The sequence below is a fragment of the Silene latifolia genome, chromosome X (assembly GCF_048544455.1).
Source record: "Silene latifolia isolate original U9 population chromosome X, ASM4854445v1, whole genome shotgun sequence".
Classification (NCBI taxonomy): domain Eukaryota; kingdom Viridiplantae; phylum Streptophyta; class Magnoliopsida; order Caryophyllales; family Caryophyllaceae; genus Silene; species Silene latifolia.
This window is the reverse complement of record NC_133537.1, coordinates 329,578,752-329,602,351: the sequence shown is the minus strand read 5'-3', so window position 1 is coordinate 329,602,351 and position 23,600 is coordinate 329,578,752. Positions and strand designations below refer to the sequence as shown.

Genomic DNA, 23,600 nt, shown 5'->3' with positions numbered 1-23,600 from the left:
TCCCCATTCACCCTAAATGTACTAGCCTCATTTTGATATGTAAGTTGGTAAGTGGTTCTGTTCCCCATGAATTTTGGCCTCCTTCACCATTCATAGGGACCCCGACTGTGAACTCTCTTCATTTTCCTCGTGTACATCATCCATGTAATGTCGGTTCATTCCAAGCTCAAAGCCCTCATCATCTTCCTCCTATAATTAATATTTTACTGAAATTTATACATCATTTTTTTTGAGGGAATATACAACATTTATTATTTTATTATGTTCATATTAAATGATTAAGGCTGTTTGGTAAACGACATATTGGCCAATTTTTAGCATATTTAAGGGTTTTAGCATGTTTGACTAATCAATATGCTAATTTTAGTGTTTGGTAAACAACATACTGAAACAACATATTTGGGGTCAATATGCTGTTTTACAATATGTTGCTTACTCCAGCATATTGGTTAGCATATTAAAAAATAGGAAATTTGTCTCTCTTTTACAAAGAAAAGTAGCAATCTTCTAATCGTAATCTGCCAATTACCAAAGACTCAAATTAATTCTGCTAGTTATAATATGCTAGTCAAACCTTCTAATAAAATTTGCCATTTATAATCTGCTTTTCCAATCTGCTTATGCTGAAATTAATCCGCCGTTTATCAAACATGACCTAACTGTAATTACTCTTTATCATTAAGGCTGTATATAACACAACGTATCCACAATATTTCAACCCGGTTTCATACGATAAAGCCCAAAGCGCCAAAATCCCAAATCCTCGTAAAAAAAGGCCACTGGTAGAAAGAGTACCAAAGAAGCCAACACAAACAGTCACCATCTTCATCTTCAAAACCTCTCCTCACTTCCTCACATTTCCCGCTCATTTTCCCTCTCACTTTTCCCCTTCTTTCTCTTCCGCCATGGATGTACCTTCTCAAGCTTCCCCTCTCCTCTCAAAACTCGAATCATACGACTATGCCCAAATCGACACTCTCTTCTCTTCATTCCTCCACCCGTTCCTAAACCCTAACAAAAAGCCCCCAAATTCCAAAAAACCTTCATCTTCGTCGTCTTCAATTAGGTCATTAGTGAAAATATATTTACCATTCATCAATAAATCGCTATCAATCATCCCAAAACGCCTATTTGAATCGCCGAAAAACCCAAAAACCGCGGAATTTCTCACCCAATTGTTATCGGCATACAAGATTTGTTTAGATTGTCTTGCGATTGCGTCGTCAGAGCTTTCTGGAAAGCCTTATAGTGTGCATTTGCAGAGTGCGAGGTTTGTGCATTGTTTACTGAGGTGGGAGAGGTACGATGAGGGGTTCGATGAGGGACTTAGGGTTTTGAACGGGTTAGGGAAGGTTGAGCTTGAGGGGTTTCCGTTTAGGGTTTCGATTTCGAGTGGGGAGCTTGTTCCTAAAGTTGTGGAGTGTGTTGATTGTGATGGCGATAGTGAGGGTGAGTGTGATGGCGATGAGTTTGTTAGGCTGGTTGTTGATTTGGTTGTGGTGGTTGCGCAATGTGTATCGATTGGGAGGTGTATGGATGTTGGGAAGTATTCGGGTTTGCTGGATTTGTCAAGGGAGGTTCGACCTTGGTTCAGGTTCGCCTCATTTTAATGGCGTTTTCTCTCGTAATTTACCCGTGTTATGCGGTTTTACACAAGTGTTATCGTAATAAGATCACATGATATTTGGCGCAATGTCCGTGTAAAACTGTTTTGATTGACTTACATAGTTACATAGCTGTAGTACGTCTCTACTGTTATGGTTTCACATGTGAATCGGTTTTATATTCCCTCCGTCTCAATCATTTAGCTGTTTTAACTCTGTGCAATGTGTTTTCATTTCTAATGTATTATGTTAGACATCGTGTATTTGAATGTTGATACGAAAATGGGAGAGACATTTGTAATATGTTAGTACTAATTGAAGTGAGGAGCATTTGAAAGATGCTAAAATGAATAATTGAAAATAAAATTTGTAGTACCTAATGATGAGTATACCGTAAATGTTGTGATTACTTGGATAAAACTATTTGCTCGTTGGTCCATAGAATGAATGGTGGACTTGCTAGCTCGTTGGTACATTTGGTAACACTCTTTCTTTTTGATTTTTATCACGGAAAATCGAAAACAGGAGTAGGCTAGAAATTCAAGGACATGCAATCGTTGGAATATTTGAACTTTTAATGCATCTTTTCGATGTTTTATTGCCTAATTGAGATGTCTATCTATGGTGTCAGGCACATGGAAGCTAGTGCAGCTAGTAAATTGCAGTGGAAACTATTAGCACATATGAAGAATGCCACAAGTTTCTTGATCCGAGAAGTTAAACATTTTGGAGAAAATTTGATATCTCGGTTCTGCGAGGCTACATTTCAGGAGTATACACAGTTGTTGAATGCTCGACATCTTCAGGTGACTTCTTTGCCCTTTCCTCATTCTGTCCATCTTCAAAGCGTTTCCTCGTAACAGAAATAATGCTAAATGACAAAGTACAACAGTTATTAAAGATTACTGGCACACAGAAATTATGTAGTTCAGGATTCTGTATGTAGCAGCTGGTCATTCAAATTATCCGTCCCAGTTCTCTGGCTTTGCAATTTGGAAGAGAAATTAGAGGAATTGAAACTAACCTATTCATCGTGTTGACTCTAATTGACTTTTCTGCCTCTGCCAAATGGACCAAAGCTTGATTGGGCTGTTTTTGTTACTTGATAGTTTTCTTGTAAGGAAGTTAGAAAAAGAAAACAACGGTGCTGATAAAATCACTGTAATTACCCGCAGAGTGTTCGTTATTTGCTTGCTTGCCCAATTGTTATTTTTTTTTTCTTTTGTATTGTTATTTATCTTTAAATTTACTAGGTTACATCGCAGTTTGATTTTGCTGTCTGCTATTTGTTTCTCGCTTTGTTGATTTATGGTGGGTAATAACTTTCTCTTCCTCTCTGTAGAGATACACTGAGCTCTTCCCAGTAAAATTAAAATTTATTAAAGCGTCAAAGATATCTTAACTTTCGAAGTTGCCAGTTGGGCTCACTAGTTGTCTTTTGCAGGGCAGAATGAGGGAAGAATTAGAGGAGTTTGTACTGTTTTTACACAGTTGTGCATGTAAATGCCGTTCTGCATGCAGAAAGGTGCAATGCACCGTTGCTATGCATCTGCACAAATCTGCAAGCAAATTTTCTCAGGTTTGATGTCTGACATAACTAACTTATAATGCAATATGCAAAGTGAAACCATGACACACCTCAGTCTCATAGTTTATATTCATGACCAGGGTTTGGTTTACATTAGTTTGGTCCAAAGGGTTTATGCGATCGGGCTGAACCTTTCTCAGTTTGGAGCTGCAAAGGGCACAATCAGCGCTTCTTGTGAGTTATTGCCTGAAGGTTGGGATAAGCTAGAAGATCTATCATATATGTTGGAATCTGGCAAGTGTTACTACAATTCCAACTCAGAAGCTGATTTGTCATTTTACCTTAGTGCACTGAAGTTCTTGTGTGCTCCGCTCGCTCAATTTATTAACTCTGAAAGGAAAAGGATAGTGAAGGCAGACATAGAACCGTCCTTGGGAAAGGCATTGAAGCTTATCCAAGTGGCATTTGTCGAATATTGCTATCTCTTTCCGCTTTATCAAGAGTAAGCATTGCCGTTACTTTTTGGATTTCTCTTGGTGGAATTATTGTCAAGGCTTTAAGCTATTAATTATGTGGTCATGTTTCATGTTGGGAAGTGTTACATTGCGTGCATGCAATTTTTTTCCCCTGATGTGCTTCATCTTGTCTAACATTTCTTTTAATATGCCCGCTCCCTAGACGAATTCAAATAAACGTAGTTGAAGTTCTGCTCAGACGTCTTTACTCTCTTCTTTTTATGTCTTTTAGAGGGAAGGAGTAAAAACCATTGCGCTTTATTCAAATAAAAAGCTTATCTTGTGGTTGAAATGGATATAGAAGGAGAATCGCTAACAAAAGCATCTATTCTTACGCATGCAACAGGAAGGAAGGTTGCCGAGAAGAAATTGACATGGTTGTGCTAAGCATTTCTATGGCTTCTTTCACTCTTTCGTTGAGGTTGTTCCGTAACACCAAGGTAATTAAAAGGCAAGTAGCCAAGTTTAATCACTCTAAGACTCTGCATAAAACGTATGTTTATACATCTGGTGTTACTGATTGCACATCTTTATACTGCAGGGCTGTAAGATGCTGGTGAACCATATTCTCTCTGATAAGTTTGTACTGCAACCTCAAATGTTGAATTACTTGGTTTGCATGCTTCACAACCTCTTTGTCGAATTCTATCGATATGAAAATTATAAAGAGGTTTTTTTTGTCTCTTTAGCTATACTTATTCGCATATCCTGATCTTTTCTCTCCATTATAAAATCCCCCTGATACACAGGTGTGTTTTGCTTAGACATTGTATATTATTTAGTCTCATTGAAGTGGATAATTGTTGGATTTGGAACAAACTGACATCGACAAAACTTGAGATTTATGGTAATAATTCTAAGAATACATGGTGTTGGGGAGATTGACTCTTAGTTTGGTTGTACCCTGCTAGGAAATATGTGTGATCCGGAGAATATGAATTGTTCAATCAAATATCATTACAGTAGCTTCAGATTCAATATCCATTGAGTGACATCATATGTTTGCATTGGATTTAAAGCTCAGTCCGCAGATAAATTCTCATGATCCCATCTGTGCATTTCTCTAGACTGCAATTCCCAGAGAATTTCTGATTGTTATTATGATGTTGGTTATTCTCCATTGAGTAAGAAACCAACCATCTCTGAGAGCTTGAGTGATTTTCCTATAGCCTTTAGAGAAGCTTTGGCCCCTATCTAGTGCATAGTAGTAGTGGATTTGTTTGTCTTTTTGTAGACAAGCGGCAACAATTCTTTCTCTCTTCTGTACATGATTTTTGTAGCATTAGATATGGTGTGGCTGTAAAAAGCAACATACGACCAGTAGAGTTACAATCTTGTAACTCAATGGAGACTTGTACAATCACATGCTACTTTAATGCCAAATTAAATCTAAGGCAAGTTGCAGCTGTCTATCTTCTAGCTGTAGATAACTTCATTAATTATTAACTCTAGTGACTATATTAGGGCAGTTGTTATTTTACTCAATAAGGATTATGAGGAGACAAGGTTTTCTTCACCCTCATTTGAACAGGTCTCACGGATTAATCAGTGTTTCCGCCTAGTGTAATATGTGTGTGAGGCTGATTATACATGGAAAATATGAATATATGTCTTTGCATGCATGAATCTGTACAAACTATTTTGACAAGAAGTTAACCTTTAAAATCTGTGTGTGAATTGTCTTGAGGTCTCAATTGATCCAGCGCTTCTCCATTGTAGGCTTTGAAGGCTGGAAAATTTTGTTGTAGAGTATCTTGGAGTCGTTGTATACTTCTTTGTGAAAGAGCTGCGGGCAAACCAAAAGGATCTGATGAAGAGAGATCTGATAGTATGATTGCAGACTATGTTAATGAGGCATGCAAAGATAATTCTCTGTTAATGGATATTCTCCATCAAATTGATAGCAGTAAAGTGGACAATGTAATTTTATCTGGGCTTGAAAAATGGTGCCATTCCAGAAACCTGTTTGAGAGGCTTTTGTGCCCTGAAGCATTGATGAAGCGCTGGGTCAAGGTAATTACTGTTTACATTTTCCCTTTTGGCATTGTTATGACCTCAGCTCTTCTAACCTCGTACCCGCCGCTTGCCTTTCAGATACAGTGTAAACTGTATGCAAATACTAATGCAAACGCTCCAATATTAGGCTCCCATCTCCTTGTCTCTTCTTATATAAAGAATCAGAACATCTCACCTGAAATCATTGGGATAATCTTAGAGCAGGTTTGGTTACCTACTTTTTTGTTGAGTTTTGGTTCGTTTTTTTGGTTAAGACCTAATATGTGGCACTTGTTCATTTAAGCTGACTTTACTGCCCTTTTTGTTCAGGAGCTGTTGTTGTATCAGGAGTTAAGCTGCTTTTACCCTGGATTTTGTCAGAGAATGCAAATCGCAATCATTGACATCCTCTTGGAGAAGGTGTATTTGTTGAATAACTGCTTGCAGAGATCTATTATTCTAGCTAAGAAAGGATTTTTATTAAGGAACATTGAAATTGGAGGTCTGAAGAGCTGTGTTGATTGCTTGTCAGAAGCAATCAATTCCATCGTGAGTTTGTCATTTGACTACGTCCATGATTAAGCATTTGAGTTCCATCCTTCTTTTTGTTTGACTTAGATACACTCATTGAACAGGATGGTTTACCTGGCATGATACAGGATAAAGCTATGTTAGTGTCTAATCAGCTAGCTATTCTGTATTGCTTACGTGCACTGAGCACTCAAGAAGCTAATCCAAGCTCAAAGGTATGAGAAAACTCTCACTCGCATTTAAGCTACAAGAGTAGTTTTACATTGATGATGCGATATTCCCCAATTTGTTGATGTCCCGTGTTCCTCTCTAGCTTTGTCTTATCTTGTTCTCTGAGCAGGAAATTTTCACTGACATCAGCAAAGCTGTGATGATATGGCTGAGGTCCGATGATCCTTGTCATTTTCCAAATAGCAAGGAGGACGGGGGATATGCGTATATCTTGCAGCTTATGTATCACATTGCCGACTTGTTATCTATCAAGGTGTGGTAAGAGGTCATTTTTTGCTTTCATAATTCTCATCTTCTAATGCATTTATGTTATGAAGATATCTTCTGATTTGTGTCTTTGCTTTACCTTTAACTTCCAGGGTGACACAACTCTTCATTCAGATATGTTTAATGCAATACTGAAAGTGTTGAAGCAAATGAATGTCCCATTAGATAAGTGCCTGTCGTTGCTGTGGGAATCTCGAAGGGTTAACCATTCACTTTGTGTCCTCCCTGTCAGTGAGGCATTCATTGTGGCGCTCTCTTGTATTTACGGGAAAGAAGCTGAATCATTTGAGTTCTGGCTCAACTGCCTGCAGGACTCGCGGACACTGTCAGTTGTGTTTAAGCAGAACTTCTCATTCTTGTCTTCCTTTTCTCCACTGGCCTTTCATCAACATAAGAGTTCTCTACAGTCAGGCATCTCTGTTGATGAAGTGAAGCAGGTTGCTTCAGACCTTGTTTCGATGGTAAGGCTCTCTGCTTACCCTTATGAAATCAGTTAAAAAAAGCCATGTACTCGCAGTATGCTACATATAAATTACTGTCAGTTGATTACTTGTTTATGCAGGTTTCTGAATCCAGTTCTTCAGCTTTTCTTGCTGGACATACCTGCTACGACTTGAGTGAGAGGCTTAGTGCCAGTGGAAAGATGATTGAGGTATATTTTTTTTTTGCAATTGTGTGTCCTAATTGTTTTTAATTAAAGTAATGGAAGGTGAAAGCCATATATTCGCAGGAATATAGCTTTTGACCCCAAGTGACACCCTTGTGTTAAACTTATATTGAAGATGGAATTACATCTTTCTGTGAACTCCATTTCCTTTTTTTTTTTCCTTGCGGTCTCAAATTTATTTTGTAGCTGAGGAATTTAACTGTGTTAAAGTCATCTTCATTCTGTTTGTCTATGTGAATCATCATCCCAGATACTCTTGTTACAGGCCTTGCTTTATGCAAAAGAAGCTCATAGGATTCGCAGTAAGATGCTACAAGAATATTTTTCTTTCAAGTATGAGCTGCATGAAGCGAGTCATGATGAAGCTACTCAGAAATCATCAAACTGTATTCGTCAATTCACAGTTTTAAGTCAAGTGGCTATCAGGGCTTGGCCAAATCATAGTAAATCTTTAGAGAAATATGATGGCATCCTACTTACTCCGTGGAATGTGCTCCACTGTTTTCTTGAGAGCTCCTTGCAGGTTAACATAGTTTTGTTATGGCTTAGACCATCCCCAAGCAGAGGTCGCGCTAATTAGGTCGCGACCCGGTTTTACTCTTATTCCCACTTTATTTATCTTGACCTACTTTTACCCTCCCAAGCAAAAAAGGTCACGACCTAGGTCATCAACCCAATCATTTTCCATTTCCCAATCATTTCTCTCATTCTCTACCCCACTTTTCTCTCTTTTTTATTGTTTATTAATTCTTCCACCAATAGAAATGCTACACATACAAGGTCACAAAAGTGGTCAATTTGTAACACAATGGTCACAAATTGACCTTGAATGGAAGAAGGTCACAAATTAAGAACACAAGGTCACAAATTAGCATTCTTAATATTGTCATTAGCATAACCCAACAAGGTCACGACCTAGTTTGTGACCTTGCTTGGGGATGGTCTTATGTATAACATTAAAAAACAATCATGCATTGCTTTAGTTACTGACCCATATATGTTGATTGTTGTCTTAATAATTTATACAATTTGTAGGTTGGTATTCTCCATGAAACACATGGAAATGTAGCTGAGGCAGAAGCTCTGTTTTTAGTAGGCAAGAGTATTTCATGCTTGCAGAACTTACCCCGGTTCATCGTTGCCTTCTCATCTTGCCTAGGCATGTAACTGTACTTCTTTAATCTTCTGTTTCATGTTCTGAGTTGGGTTTGCGGATATGATTGCATGTCTGGAAATATATTATGTTAACCATGTTTTTTTGGCTAATCACAGGTAAAGTATATCGTGGAAAGTGTCTCCTAGATTTAGCGCACAAGGAACTAAGAGCTGCACAACAAGTCTTTGATGCGGAAACATTCCCTGGCACTTGCTCAAGATGCTCTTTCGTGTTGGAAAGTAAATTAAACGAGGAACTTGGTAATTTATGTAGAAAAGGCGTATTTTCTGCTGCAGTAAACCCATATGAATCATCTCTTAGAAGTCTTATTTCGCTTGAGAAGGGTGATCTCTCTGTCTGGTTTGAGGAAAGAGACTCAGGGAATCCCGTGCTTGGGAGTAAAGATTTGAAGGGTGCTGAGTTGGATAATTCGAATGATAGACCTACGTTAGCTGTTAAAAATCAGAGGACAAAGATTAGAGCAGAGGCTAAAAAGTCCAGTAAGCCGATGAAGGAACTAGAATCTCAGGCTACTGTGAAACCTTGTGTATCTGTACGGCACTCGAGGGTAACTCGTTCTAGAAAGCAGTCTTCTCAGAGGAATGAGGCTGAAAATGAGGAAGGGATACATAGTGTTTCTAATCAGTACTCCAGCCACCAGACAGAAAATGAAGTGGCAAGTGTATCTAATAGGGTGATTTGTGAGAAGTGTCTTTTGGGCAAACTTAAAGGTTTGGGTTCTCTGGCTTCTTTGATTCAAATGAAATGGGAGTATGTCCGGCGGAGACAAATACTGAAACTTCTTATTGGCCTAGGTATCATTATTTTCCATTTACATAAACAGAGAATGTCCATCATGTTTTTTTAATAAGGGATACGTCAAAGGTGTTGTGTGTCTTACAACATCAGAGCCTCAGAGGAGTGAATTAGTAGTATACACAGTTATTCCCTGTATGACTAATTGACTATCACTACCCATTATATGAAGTCTTGGCCTGCTTAAGTTAAATCTAGATGTTTTGTTTATTGGACTGTGAACAGAGTTTCGTGTGCTCGTTAAGTCTTTAACCCTTGCAATGATTGCATGGAAATAGGTATCGATCATACCACATGGTTGAATAAAAATCATTTTCGTTACTTTAGATGACTCTAGGCTTGCGTGAATAACAAAGTGATATCTTGTGGTAATTGTGACTGCTAACTTGAAGATGATCCTGGCAGTTGTATGTTGTATATATAGTTGGTATGTTCAGTGCTAGTTGTTTGAGGCTTTGATACTGCGATATTCACACGAAGTTACAATTCATGCTTTCATTTCATATTTTTATTTTCTTCTATACTCAAAAATAGTTTTTGTTTTTTCTGCTTTATTTTTGTGTTTATTTAGTTATCTACTTTCTCCAGGTAAATGCCAAGTTACTTCTTCTGCAACCACCTCAATGCACAGGATATATATGAAATGCATTTCTATACTTCGTGGAGGAAATGACTGTCACTGCTTGAGTTCTACGTCATTCGAGCTTGAGTTTAAAGGCAAAGAAATTCCTGCAGATAGTTTGGCATACGAATGTGCTGAAGTATTTTACACTTTTGGCTGGTATATCTCAAAAGCGTTGTACTCTTTGGACACCAGGTATGGATGAAGCTCATTTTTGTAATTCCTCCACGCTTGATCAGTAGGTTTGTATTTGTGTACCTTGCATGTTACAAAGTTTAAAATGTCCAAAATCTATTTTCAAGGTCTAATTTGAAATTCACATAGTTGGTATCTACAATTGAAGAATCTACCAGTTTAAAATTTGAGAATGTTTTTGCAATTATGATGTTTGTTCATTGATCTCTTCCTTGCACTACAAATAATATTTACCACTTTTCACAACGTAATGTGATAACATAATAGTAGATTCGCAATGTAGTGGTGCACATTACCTACCGCTAAAACTGAGCATGTAGTACAAGTAGCTATAGTTAAAGCTAATTGATCCTTTTTACCTAGCATCTAATGTCCACTCAGTTAAAATCCATTGGAGCACCAGGTTTTTTCCTGTAACTTACTATTCCCTATGGCCCAAATGGAACGTTTTCAGTTTGAAACAACCAGTGTACTAAATGTTAAGTTCTTGTACTGTTGAAGTTTACCATTTGCTTACCTACGTTGTTTTATTGATGACTGATGAGCACCTTTGCCTTTGTTCTATTACTGCATTATTTTTACTAGGATTTCATCCCTCCTCACGTCGCTTGGTGAGGCCGGGAGTACACGGCTGCGAGTTTCTGTGGTGAGGGTGGCTTGAACAGTTTTTTTGGGAAGTGGATAAAGGGAGGTGGCTGGTGAGAAAAGTTAGGGGGTTGTGTTGGTGTTTAGGCCTTAGGGGTGGTGGTAAAAGGTGATCGCTGATAGGTGGTGATAGTCGTGGCTGGGTATAGCCGTAGAGGTGGCGGTGGTGGCAAGTGTGGTCCGAAGTTTGGATGGGAGTTTGGATGGGGTGGGTTAGGGCTTTGGGGAAAGGTGTAAATGACTTTTTACCGCTCACGATTTGCCAATTTTTTAAATGAAGCAATTGTATTGAATAGGCCAAATACGAAATATGGGGCATGTTTGGAGACTGAGGGATTATCAAAGGATTTTTTCGGAGACTGCATTAGTATCTCTTAAAGAAACGCTTTTAAATGGTGAAGTGCTGATGTTGCCAATGTCTGAGAGTTTGTCTTTATATGTTGATTAACAAGCTGGTCGAGTGGTCGGTGTGGGAAATGAGAAAAACATAAGGAAACTTGTTTGTGCCTCAAAGGTTAATGACCTACTTTGGCTCTCTTGACGAGAGCTGGCAGACAAAAAAGTCCAGTCACCTAAAACGAGCTATTAGGGACTGTTTACTTGCCAATATGGGTGTGAAGAGCTGAGTGCTTTTTGAAGCAGTAGATTGTTGTCATTTAGTATAAGTTGGCATTGAGTATTTTTACAAGTTCAATTACCCTCTATGAGAGTCTATTCTGAAAATTATGGACATTTTGGGTCCTGTGTATTGACAGCCGCAAATGCTCTCCAGGTTAGTGTACCAAATAAGCTTTGACTGAGCTGGTTGCAATGATGTTTGCTCTGACACTACCTATTCTTTTATGGTAAAATTGTGATGGATGCACTGAAATATAGGTTTTTATTGAGGCAGTTTGTGTGTGAGTCTGTGTTTGCTTTACCTACACAACTCAGTTTCTCCAATGACTCCGCTTCCTTTGTAAACTGAAATATTAGTTGTATGTTTATCTCAAGGATTTTTTCCGTGTTAGTGCAGGAATGTCCACCATGCGGCAAGTTTAGACAAAATGTCCCACGTAGTTTCATTGCTCAAGCATGCTTATGTTCTCAGTCATGAGATTCCATTGCTTTTTCAGAAGGTTTGCTTTTATCGTTCTTTATTTGCACCTAATGTTGTCTTATTTCGTTTCATAATACAAAACTCTGCTAAGTGATCAAGTAAAATGGAAAACTGAAAAGGAAAAATTACACTGACAGTCTACTTGTGTATGACCAGTAAGTAGACTTGTAATCAAGCACAAAATGACAATGTTGCTCATCTTATGAATTGAATGGAAACACACCCCATGTCTCCATCTACACATGTTTGCACAAGTATTAAGCAGCCTAATTATACATGTCACCGTAAGCAAGTGATGGTAAAATTCTAGAACGGTAGTTGGTTTTGTTGTCAATCTACCCTCATCTACAACCGACTAATAGCTGCAATCGTGCTATCCAATTCTCCTTTGACATGCAAACTGCACCCGTTATTCTAATAAGTAATAATGGGTTCAATATACAGAGCTGGCTTGATTAAGGAAATAGGTCATGGCTATGTTGCTTTAGCTCTTCAAAAACGTCGAAAGTCACTACTCTAATACAATAAAAATGTATTTAATCCTCTTAGTTATCTTAGACCATCCTTTGAAGCTTTTTGATGTTTCGACATATTTTCAATGATGATATTCAAAAACTCATATCCCATGTAGTCATTGGATGCGTGTTCAACAATGGTCCAGAAGATTAATGGTGTTTTGAAGTAGCAAAGACTAACTGCTATGCGTGGTTTTATTTTTTTAAGATTTTCTGATTCATAGACATAGCAATTTTGTTGATCAACCGTTATGGTTATGCATACTTGACACCAAACTAAAGCCTTTTATTTATTCTTTGATGTTTATTCAGTTATTTTTCAATCTATATTACACGTTAACTTATTGCACTGTGCACATGCATGGATACAGGTGTCTAAGCTTCTAGCTTTGCTGTATCTTGTCTCAGCTTCTAGAGAAAACCCCTCTTTTCCTCGGTTTTCTGGTAATGTACATCCCGAAAATTATTGGGCTGCTTACTTTCATCAAGCTGCAGTTGGCACTCATTACAATCTGCAACTCCTTTCTGCTATTACTGAGAAATATAATTCCTCCATGTTTTCCGAAGTCCAGGTGAAATTTGTTTTTCCGCACTGCTTTTTTGTACACTGCTATTGTCGTTTACAGTTTCTGAACATGTGCAATATGTAGCAATTGGCCCTTTACCTTTTTCCTTATTTTTTTTCTCTGCCAAACCTGATTTGTCATGATAAATTCTTGATCATGTAGAATTAGATGTGTCCAAATTTGAAACGACTAAGGCTCCTTTACATCCAAAAATGATGGCTAGCTGTAATAGAATGTTCTGGGTAAGCTGGCTTCTGTTGTTGGATGTATACCTCCCTCCTATGTGAATAATATGCATTACGGTGTATATGCGGTTCCACTTTTCAGGTCTTTTCCCATAAACAGAGAAGTTGCCGACCTCCTGCATGTGAAGTTGTTTAAAGACCAATTAATCTTGTTTTGTGCTATTGCAGGGATCCCCTGATGGGGTAGGCATGACAGAGGAGATGCATACTTTGCTTAGGTGACTTTTGGTTTTTAATGGATGAACTTCTTGAATAGTTTTCTGTATTTAAGCTGTTTACTGATTCTTTTGGTGGCAACTTCTTTTGTGCAGTATAGTGCCTGAGTCAATCACGGAGATCGAATCAGTCATGACTAGCTTTTTTGAAAGCCTTCCTGATAGTGCAGTTGTCTGTGTAAGCTTTTTGGGGAAGTCCTATGTCAGCCTTTTAGATGGACTGATGCACTATTCGTCTAGTGTTCATGGATTGATACTATTGTCCCGTTTTAGTGCTGATAATCAACCTGTGGTGATAGTAATGCCTGTGAGCTCGCGTTTGGAAGGTAACATTTCCCACTGGGAGTTAATACTCAGAATTCAAGTGGACCTTTGTATCATTATTCTTCTTACTTTGTTTCATTATTCAGATTGTGAAACTAGTTTTAGTGGCTCGATCAATGGGGAAATTGATGCATGCAAGGAGTGGCGCTCTCCTTGGGGTACCAATGCTCTTGTTGACGATTTAGCTCCGTTGTTTAAATCGATACTGCGTGAAAATTATTTGTCTTCCTCAAGCTTCCCTGAGGAAGATACTGAAAAAACCCGTCAAATGTGGTGGTCTCAGAGATATAGCCTTGATGGTTGTCTACAGAAATTAGTTCGGTTCGTTTTCATCACTGGCATTACAAATTCAAAAACTACTGCCTAGTCATTGATGCTGCATAGTAATCAGCTTATAATTTTGGTTATTATGTATCAGGGAGATGGAAGAATCGTGGTTCCATCAATGGAAGTACTTGCTTCTAGGACGGTTGTTAGATGCGGAGTCCTTGATTCCTGCAATGAAGAAGTTGATGCAGGAAATTAAAGAGAGATTCAAACTAGGTGTAAATGAAAGTGTTTTAGAAATGGTGATGAGTGGCACTAAGTCTACGGATTTGGAGAAAGAGAGAATCCCAATGGTGTTTCTTGAGAAAGGCTGTTATATTTGCAGCGTCAAAGATTGTGGTGAAGGAAGATGTAGTGGACTTGATGACGTATGTGCTGAAGCTGATTATATTTTAGGTTCTGTCTTTGCTGCTGTTAACAGACATGAAGTAGAATATTGCACAAGGAGGGATCCTGTTGTTCTTGTGCTAGATACCAATGTTCAGGTTGGTATCTAATCGTTAAATCGTTTCTTTTTTACCAGTCTCACTTCGACTTTGAATCTCTCTCAAATATGTGTAATCTTATGATTTATGAATGTACTTTGCGCCAACAATCTAATGATACAGGTTTTAGACCCAAAAAAGAAAAAACAATCTAATGATACAGGTTTCATATTTTTTTTTTTTGAATTAATTCTTTGCTTACTGAACATGGTAGTTCATTTTCCAAAATAACAAAAAAACGCCATATATAAGAAATGGATAGAGAATCTTATATTTCTTAACATTTATTTATGTAGTAATTTGTTAAATGGAAGGTTTTGTGCACTTGAAAGCCTGTAGAAAGCTTAGTTGGTAAGAACTGTGATCAAGTGAGTCTTGTGTATTTAGCTAAAGTGATCCGTAAATTAACTACGCCCTCTTAAGTAACATTAACCAATATCATATTGTTGTTAGTTGCGGTAATGTCATAGAGTCTGTCGCTCAGACTAGGTGACCCAGTCGCACATTTTCATATTATTTTGACTTTGGCAAAATAAGGCTCCTTGCTTTCTTGTTTTATATGCTATTGGTCGCCGGACCACAGATCTAGTTTCAAAGTTTTCAGTTTCGACCTTTAATCTCCTTTCATTGCTGTATACTTTCTGTTGAAGTGACAACTTTGTTTTGTTCAATCCTGTTCACTATGGCATTTTTTGATATTTTGTGATAAGGCAACATATCCATATCTGCTCACCGATGTATTACTTTTGTAACAAATGTTAAGTTTCTGCTTTTCTCACATAATATGGACATGCTGGTTATGATAAATTAATTACCACAGATGCTTCCTTGGGAGAACATGCCTATTATGAGGGAGCAAGAGGTATATCGTGTACCTTCTGTTGCGAGCATAATCGTGGCTCTACAAAGGAGGTCTGCCCTAGAGAAAGATGGCAGGCTTTCTGCTAGGTTTCCATTAATTGATCCATTGGATTCATTTTATTTTTTGAATCCTAGTGGCGACCTCAGCCGCACACAAGCTGAATTCCAAGACTGGTTTAGATCCCAGAACATTCAGGTATGCTGTTACCTTGGTGGAACTTTAGTATGATATAATTAAATTTGTGGACTAGGAAAAAGTTTCCTATTAACTACGGAGTATTTTTTATGACAATCCTACTTACTGTCCAGCATAATTTGTTTTTTGTTGGAAAAAATAATTACTAAAAATCTAGAATTTGACCTTTCTTCAGGGAATTTCTGGGGTTGTTCCATCGATGGCAGACTGGAGTGCAGCGTTGCAAAACCATGACTTATTCCTATATTTTGGTCATGGAAGCGGTGTGTCTTTTCTTTTTCACATTAAAATTATGTTTCTGTTTTTCCCTTTCGTGATATTATGTTTCATACTTTTTGTTACTTGAACTCGGACTTGGGTACATTCCAAGTGTTGGGCTCACAGTGAATAAAATTTTGAGAGATACCAGGACTCTGGATAGTAGATATGGAGACGGGGACACGTGTTTAAAACCAAAATTAAGCTGAAACTACGAAACATTTAGAGTTTTCAAGTGCATGACGCTGTGACTGCATGAGAGAAATGTGGAGACTTAAAATTGACAAAAATCATTATATAGCTTCGTATTACTGTCTCTTTATCCACCTTGGCCACCTTATGTGTCCGCTTGACGAAGTGTCAAGGGTTGAAGTACTACAAAATTGTGGAATATTTTCTTGAACAGTAGCTGATAATACTCTCTGATGTTTCAGGTGCTCAATATATGCCTCCAGAAAAAGTCAAAAAACTCGAGAGTTGTGCTGCCACTCTTCTTATGGGATGTTCTAGTGGAGCTCTAAGCTTTAACGGGTGTTATCCACCAGTAGGTACTCCTCTCGCTTACCTTTTAGCCGGTGCTCCTATTGTCATCGCAAACCTGTGGGAAGTGACTGACAGAGACATCGATCGTTTTGCAAAAGCCATGCTTAAATGTTTCATGGAAGAAAGATCCATGTCGTCCACCGACTGCATCCAATGCAGCTTAATGGCCGAGGAATTTGAGTCCATGACCGTGAATGAAAACCTAGGAAACCCTAAGAGAGGCCGACGGAAGAAAAAACCGACTAAAAATGCCCCAGAAGTTGCAGGTGGGTATTGCTTCAAACACAAGCTACGGGCTGGGTATTTTGTCAGCAAAGCGCGAAAAGCTTGTAAACTTCCATATTTGATTGGTGCAGCGCCCGTTTGTTATGGCGTTCCAACTGGTATTAGGAAAAAACCGGAAACTATACGAGGAAATGCTTAAAATAAATTTCTGGAAACACTGGGTAGGTAAAATAGTAGATAAAAACTTGTAGATCAATGTAGAACACCTGATATTCTCTTCCTGGTGTTCTTCTTTTATGCCTATATTTTCTGTAAATTTTAGGTTAGTACATAGTTAAATTATTATTGTACTATAAAAGAAGCAGCACGCCAGCACTAAATATTTTACTGTACACATGTTGAGCACGACTTCATTAATTTCCGGCTTAACTACCTAGTACTCTGTATTAAGAAAAACCTAAGACTCCTTATGTATTTAGACTGTATTCTCAGCTGTCGCTCTACGCCGCTATGTTCATTGTTCACTCAAAGTACTGGACACCTAAATTTGTTCTCTTGGCAATCGTTCTTTTAATGGCAGTAAAACTTCTTTTCATTTTTATCCTTATTATTGTGTAGAGTATATTTCCATGTACGTAGATTTTCTTTTGTGGGGATTCATCACAGACGAGTTCAAATACAATTGCCAAATCGCTAATGGTTTTTCACGTATGCCTTGCTATTCATCTTCAAACTTCTTGTTTCTTGATATTGCGTCTGCATGCATGTAGGTTCTTAATTCAGACCTAGTATAATGTTGATGATCTTGATGGTGAATTTGATTACTGTAGATTTTAATTATTACTTCTTGTTTGGGTTGTTCATAAAGTGGACTGGACTCCGGGTCTACAAAAATATGGTGACTAGTCTCCGGTCTGGGCCGGTCCAAGAAGAAAAATAACCTCAAATTACCTTTAAAAATTGAACCGGTCCGGTTCAAACTCGGAAAAACCTGGACCTAAAGGGTTCCGGTCTGGTCCGGTCCGGTCCGGTCCAGTCCAGTCCTGGTTCCCACCTAACCGGGCCGGTCTACGACTTTTCGTGAATTGTTGGATGTATATGTGGTACTAATTATTGATGATATTTTAATTTATTCAAGGGACGAGGAGTCGAGGAAGATGAACACGAGGAACACCTTAGATTGGTGCGTAATATTTAAGGAAGAATAAATGGTATGCTCAATTTTCTAAATGTGAACTTCCCTTAAGGAGGCAGCTTTTTGGGGTCATGTGATTGTGATTACTAAGGAAAGAGTGAGTGATCCATCTAAAGTAAAGGTTCTGGTAGAATGAAAAAGCCCGACTAATGTGAATGAAATTAGAAGTTTTCTTGGGTTGGCCGGTTATTATCGCCGATTTATAAAGGATATTTCTAAATAGTTAGACCAATGACCAATTTCTTAAAGAAATAATCCAAGTTTATCTGAGAAAGTATTTCAAACATTCCAAGAAAGGTTAACTATAACACCAACACTCTCCATACATGAAGACAGAGTTAGTTTTGATATTCATAGTGCTGCATCTTTGAATGATCTAGGATATGTTCTAATACAAAATAGAAAGTAACAGCTTATGCATCGAGGCAATGAAAGACTCATCAAACGAATTACCTAAGCAATGATTTGGAATTGGCAACAATAGTTTTCGGCCTTAAACTTTGAAGACATTATTTGCTTAGATTACGCTATTGTATGATGTGTGCCTTTTATATGCATTTATTCCATCTTTTAGCACGAATTTCTATGCATTATTAAGTAGCGTTAAATACTATTCTCCCTTGTTTTGGCTACTTTGGGCCGTGTTGTTTTTTATGCAGGTTATAGGCTCGAGTATGTGCAAACAAGCTAAAACCCGTCATTAAAGCTTGCAATCTTGGTCTTGGTATGAAATGAGCTTGAAGACCATCCTTTTTGGAGTCCTTAGTGAAGTAAGGAAGCTTATCGAGCAAAAGAAGATGTTGACATTACTAGTGCTTGCTTAGAAGGGCCATAACTCGAGTTCTACAAATGATAATCGAGTGGTTCAAATTGAAAATGAAAGCTTATCCTTTTAGCTTTCTAACGCCACCAAAAACGCTTGATTTGACCAAGTAACGAAGAAATGACAGCCTTTTGAAGTTCAATGCGCGTTGCAGGAATTGCGAGACGACAAAAAGTCGACCGGCTGGTCAGTTTGGTCGATCGACTAAATCCATCTCGACAGCTTTGTTTAGTCGATCGACTAGATAACTTGGTCGATCGACAAAAGCTAGTTTGCAGACGGCTGTTAATCTTATTTGTACCAAAACCCCAACAGATAAAAATATTATGTCTTTACATTTTACATTATTTGTACCAAATCCCCAACAGATAAAAATCATGGACCGGGACCGGACCGGATTAAAAAAATCCTGGTCCGGGACCAGACCTGAAAATTTTTGGTCCAAGACCGGACCGGACAGGTTGGACCGGAATTTGTCGTTACATGCCCACTTTTACAAATTCCGGTCCATTGGACCGGATTAAAAATTTAATTTTAAGAAAAAATTGCAAATATCTATAATTCCGGGAATTCCGGTACATACCGGTCCCGGACCGAACCGGGCCGGAACCGAAATCTTAGAAAATGGTGGATCGGAGACCGGACCGAAATTTTTAATTCCGATTCCGGTCCACTAGATTCCAGTCCGGACCGATCCATTTTTTCATGTTCAGACCGGATTATACCTACTCCTAAACACATGTGTGTTATTCTTCTAATCTATAGGAGATAACTCGGTTTTAAATCCCTTCCAATAATTAATTGACCTTGAGCGTCCATATAAAAAAAAAATAATAATAAAAAAAAAACGATACTGTTTATACTATATGACCAACTTTCCCATCCCAAAAATCCAACCCTAATCTATCGACTGCATCAGTCATGGCTTTCGCCTCTCGAATTCTCTCCAAAGCCAGTCAGGTGTGTATCATATTCATATACTCCGTATTACATACAGACCGTCTTGCGTGTGACGGTCACTAGCTTTTGACCTCTCACAGTCCCCTCCCACTTGTTATGAATTTTTGAAGTAATACGATTTAGGATTTTATAATTATCACAATTACAATCTAAACAAAGGGAGTGTTGTGTTAACTGTGAACCTTCTGTCGTTCCCTCCGTCCCTATCATTTATTTACTTTGGATTAAAATACGATGATTTTCATTTGAATTGTGTAATTGTTTTTGGCAAGTGCAGTTTTGCAAATTCAATGTTGATACTATATTACCAAAAGACCGTCTGCTTCCTGTTCGATATTTCGCCAAAGGTACAATAATATTGGGATGGAGGGACTATTATATGAAACTTTCAAATATTAAATTTTAAGTTTTAAAATGATTTCTTAATTGGGTTCATTTATATTGTGCATTTGTGCGAAGTAAGACCTAATTTGTATTACAACGAATGAAAATTAATTGATGGTTTGCGTTAACGTTGAAGTAGTACTCTTTGATTAATTGATGGTTTGCGTTAACGTTGAAGTAGTACTCTTTGATTATTTTATTTTATTTATCAGGGGATCCTTCCATCAATGGCCAAGCCCTTCCATATGATCGCAAGTATTATCCATCTCGTCCGCTCCAGCCCTCATCGCCTAAAAATGACAACAAAATATACCCTGACCTGATTCCTCTATTATCTGCCCGTTTCGCTGAAGCTGGTATAGACGATGAGCACTGGCAAATCTACCCCGAACCCTTGAGTGGGTCTCCCAAAAAAGATGAAATAATTAATTATTACATCAAAATCCTTGCACAAGTCCTTGCAAGGTTATTTACAATCAAAGACACCACTTCATTGTTGTGTATGGTCTTATACTTTTGTTTCTTTGTTCTGTTCTTATCAATTGTTGTCTTACAGTGAGGAAGAAGCTGTGAAGAAAATCTACTCTGTGGCAACAAGAGAACGTTATGTGTTTGGTGCTAATGTTTCGATGGAGATAGCAGACAAGATACGCGGTTTGTTCTCTTTTTAATTCTGTCCTGCCTGCTAGAGAAAAAGGATTGTATATCAAATGTATTACCCCACACTTTTGAGTTTTTGTGTATTTTTTTGTGTTTTATAGAATTTATAAATTATATTTTAGTTTTATGACGGCAAAAATTAAATTTTTCTGATTTTTTTTGAGTTATAATGTAACTTTTTGAGATAAATATTTATGTAAATGAGCTCAAAAACTTTATAATAAAACTCAATTTTTTTTAAATTAAAACTCAAAAACTTTATCTCAATGCTCAAAAACCAGTCCGGATCACCTGTCCCATATTCTTGTCCCACTTCCTGTCCCATCCACTAAAAACTGACATTTGGCATAAAATAAAACAAAAATAAAACGAATCACGTGCATCTTCTTCCCCAATCTATATCTCCATCTTCTTCCCCTCTATCACTCTCTCATATGAAGCATGTCAGATTTCAATATTCTGGTCTCACTTCTCCTCCTCTCTCAACCAAAACTTAACTCCTTGTCTCATACCGCAAATAACCTTCATTATGCTATCAACACTCCATCATCACTATTATTAGCTTATTGCTTACCACGACACCACCTCACAAATCAAACACCACGCATGAACTCGGAATCGAAACCTGATACGCTTCAGCAACAACAACAGCCGAAATATTCCAAAAGTAAATCAAACATTAAAAGAAAAAAGGAATATTCAAGAAAATGGAGTGGTGGATGGGGTGAAAAAAGGAATATCACACTACCATGGCATCATCTACTGATCTACTCCGTCGTATATGTATGTGAGAGAGAGAGAGAGAGAAAAGGTGGAAGAAGATGGAGTGGTGGATGGGGTGAAAAAGAGCACGTGATTTTGTTTATTTTTGTGCCAGGTGTCAATTTTTGGTGAATGGGACAGGGAGTGGGACAAGTTTTCGGGACAGATGATCTATGCTCAAAAACTATAACATCTGATGTACTACATTAGATGTATAATCCACTTGCTGGTGTAAAGAGTAGCGTGAGTGTTAACTTTTTTTTTGCCTTTTTTGAGTTGTGCAGATTTAACAAATGTGTTATTCGTCGTTGGTGATGCATATGTGGATCCTATAAAGAAGAGGTACCCATGTAAGTATATCTTGGATCGTTCGATTTATTTTTTCTTCGTATAAAAAAGACTCAGAGGTCAATTTTGGTTTGAGGAAGTTTAGGAGTATAAAACACCAATTGTGATTTCACAAACTAACAAAATCATCTCTACGCCGCTTCTCCGAAGTTGGATAAGGTAGAATCGAGACATTAGAGATTTGTTTGAATAGCGAAAATGGAGGGAAAGGGAGAGGAGGGATGGAGGAGAGGGAGGAGATGTTCATCCCTCCAAATCCTTCCTATGAGAGATGGATTACTGTTTGACTCGTGGAAAGGATTTGTAGGGATCCATTTTCCTCAAACCCAATTCCTCTACCTGATGTTTTATTTTGACTTTTTAAGGCTTTAACATCACATATATGGCAATACTTCCATTGTTTGGCCATGTTGAGTTATTCTGAATCACTGAGAGTGATTGAAATTCATATTTAGTACCATCATCAGGCTTGTTTCCAATTTGACACGTTATATAAATTTTAGAATAAGACGGTTTGACCGCTATGAAACGGTCCTTTACTAGCAAAACTCATTCATTTATTGCTATTGTTGAAAGAATGATACAACAATAACATTACCCCAGTGTCTCAATGCCTTCCGCAAATTGCGGGGTAAGGAGGGTCGGATGTACACAACCTTACCCTTGTATTTGCAACACCAAAGATGAAAATTGCGTTAAGAACTGCATTGAAGAACCGCTACTTCACAAAAGAAAGAAGTGGCTGCCACTTTAGTAAGCCATTTTTATTTATTCCATTATAGTCCATAACCAAAGAGTAATGAGTCTTTGGCTCCATTAGAAATATGGAAAAAGTGTTGAAAGAGTGATTTCTATCCAAAATTCCAAATGAACCGTTTCATACAATAATTATTGAACATGTTATCCTTTTTAAAGGTTGTACTTGTTTTTAATATGATATGTTAACATATAAACATATAAAGATCAAGATTGTTTTTTTTTTAGGGGATCCTTTTGTCAATGGTCAAGCTCTCGAATATGATCCTAGGTATTATCTAAGGGTGCCTGAGCGTGAGTCTTGTAGATGTACCCTCCCATCACGTCTCCAGGGGAAAACGGTGGAAGCAATGGGTTGAGATTGAACCGTGATGTTTTGTTAAACTAGAGGCGTTTGTGAGAATGTATTGTCCCCAACTATTTTTGGGGGGCCCTAAATATCCATCATTTTAGGGGCCCTAACTAATTTGTAAGCGTGTATGTTAGTCATAAACTAGTGTTTTAAATATCATAAATTCTTGTTATAGACAGACACTATCCATCTATAATGAAAGACGGGTCAAATACAATACCACTTTTTTAATAGGACAAACAAGTGGGGCGTTGAGAGGCAAAAAATGTCACCACGTTCATTGTATTTTACTCGTCTATAACAATAGACGGATATACCAGTCTATAGCAAGACTAATTACTTAAATATGGAGTACTTATAAGCGTTTTTTTTTTTTTTTTTTTTTTTTTTTTTTTTTTTTGACAACGGTAGGAGAATATCTTATAATGTTCTACAAGCAATAATGTAAGCTACTCGACTAAGTAGCACCAGAAAATCGACTGCTAAATCTAGCACTACAAAGCCATACCTAAGACAAACATGGAAATTATATAAAATTAAAGCTACAACATAAAGATAGACTAGATCAGCGATGATAGGATGGAAAAGGGCGGAGGAATGGCCACGAACAACCGATCCAGCTTCACAAGCACACTTGACTTCCAGAATACATCGACGCAAACAAGTCTTCGAGTGACAATGACAAGGTGTACTTCCGCCCTTGCGAAAAGAGCGAAGAAAGACAAAGAG

At 37.8% G+C, this 23,600-nt stretch overlaps 2 protein-coding genes across 2 annotated transcripts; both read left to right on the top strand.

The window, feature by feature from the left end:
• The first annotated feature begins 754 nt into the window (after positions 1-754).
• LOC141618528 (separase-like) lies at positions 755-17,238 on the top strand. The gene is made up of 26 exons (XM_074435634.1): positions 755-1,594; positions 2,236-2,410; positions 3,049-3,183; positions 3,273-3,634; positions 3,994-4,087; positions 4,189-4,317; positions 5,367-5,660; positions 5,742-5,867; positions 5,973-6,191; positions 6,278-6,388; positions 6,514-6,657; positions 6,764-7,132; positions 7,234-7,323; positions 7,604-7,861; positions 8,374-8,497; positions 8,611-9,309; positions 9,899-10,127; positions 11,788-11,890; positions 12,758-12,958; positions 13,366-13,415; positions 13,509-13,738; positions 13,823-14,057; positions 14,155-14,548; positions 15,369-15,605; positions 15,781-15,868; positions 16,298-17,238. The coding sequence occupies exons 1-26, from the start codon at positions 906-908 to the stop codon at positions 16,828-16,830; spliced, it is 6,318 nt and encodes a 2,105-aa protein (XP_074291735.1). The 5' UTR covers positions 755-905; the 3' UTR covers positions 16,831-17,238.
• Positions 17,239-19,500: 2,262 nt separating this feature from the next.
• Positions 19,501-23,211, top strand: LOC141618527 (multiple organellar RNA editing factor 3, mitochondrial-like). The gene is made up of 6 exons (XM_074435633.1): positions 19,501-19,609; positions 19,887-19,956; positions 20,206-20,458; positions 20,550-20,647; positions 21,700-21,765; positions 22,748-23,211. The coding sequence occupies exons 1-6, from the start codon at positions 19,571-19,573 to the stop codon at positions 22,876-22,878; spliced, it is 657 nt and encodes a 218-aa protein (XP_074291734.1). The 5' UTR covers positions 19,501-19,570; the 3' UTR covers positions 22,879-23,211.
• The last annotated feature ends 389 nt before the right edge of the window (positions 23,212-23,600 follow it).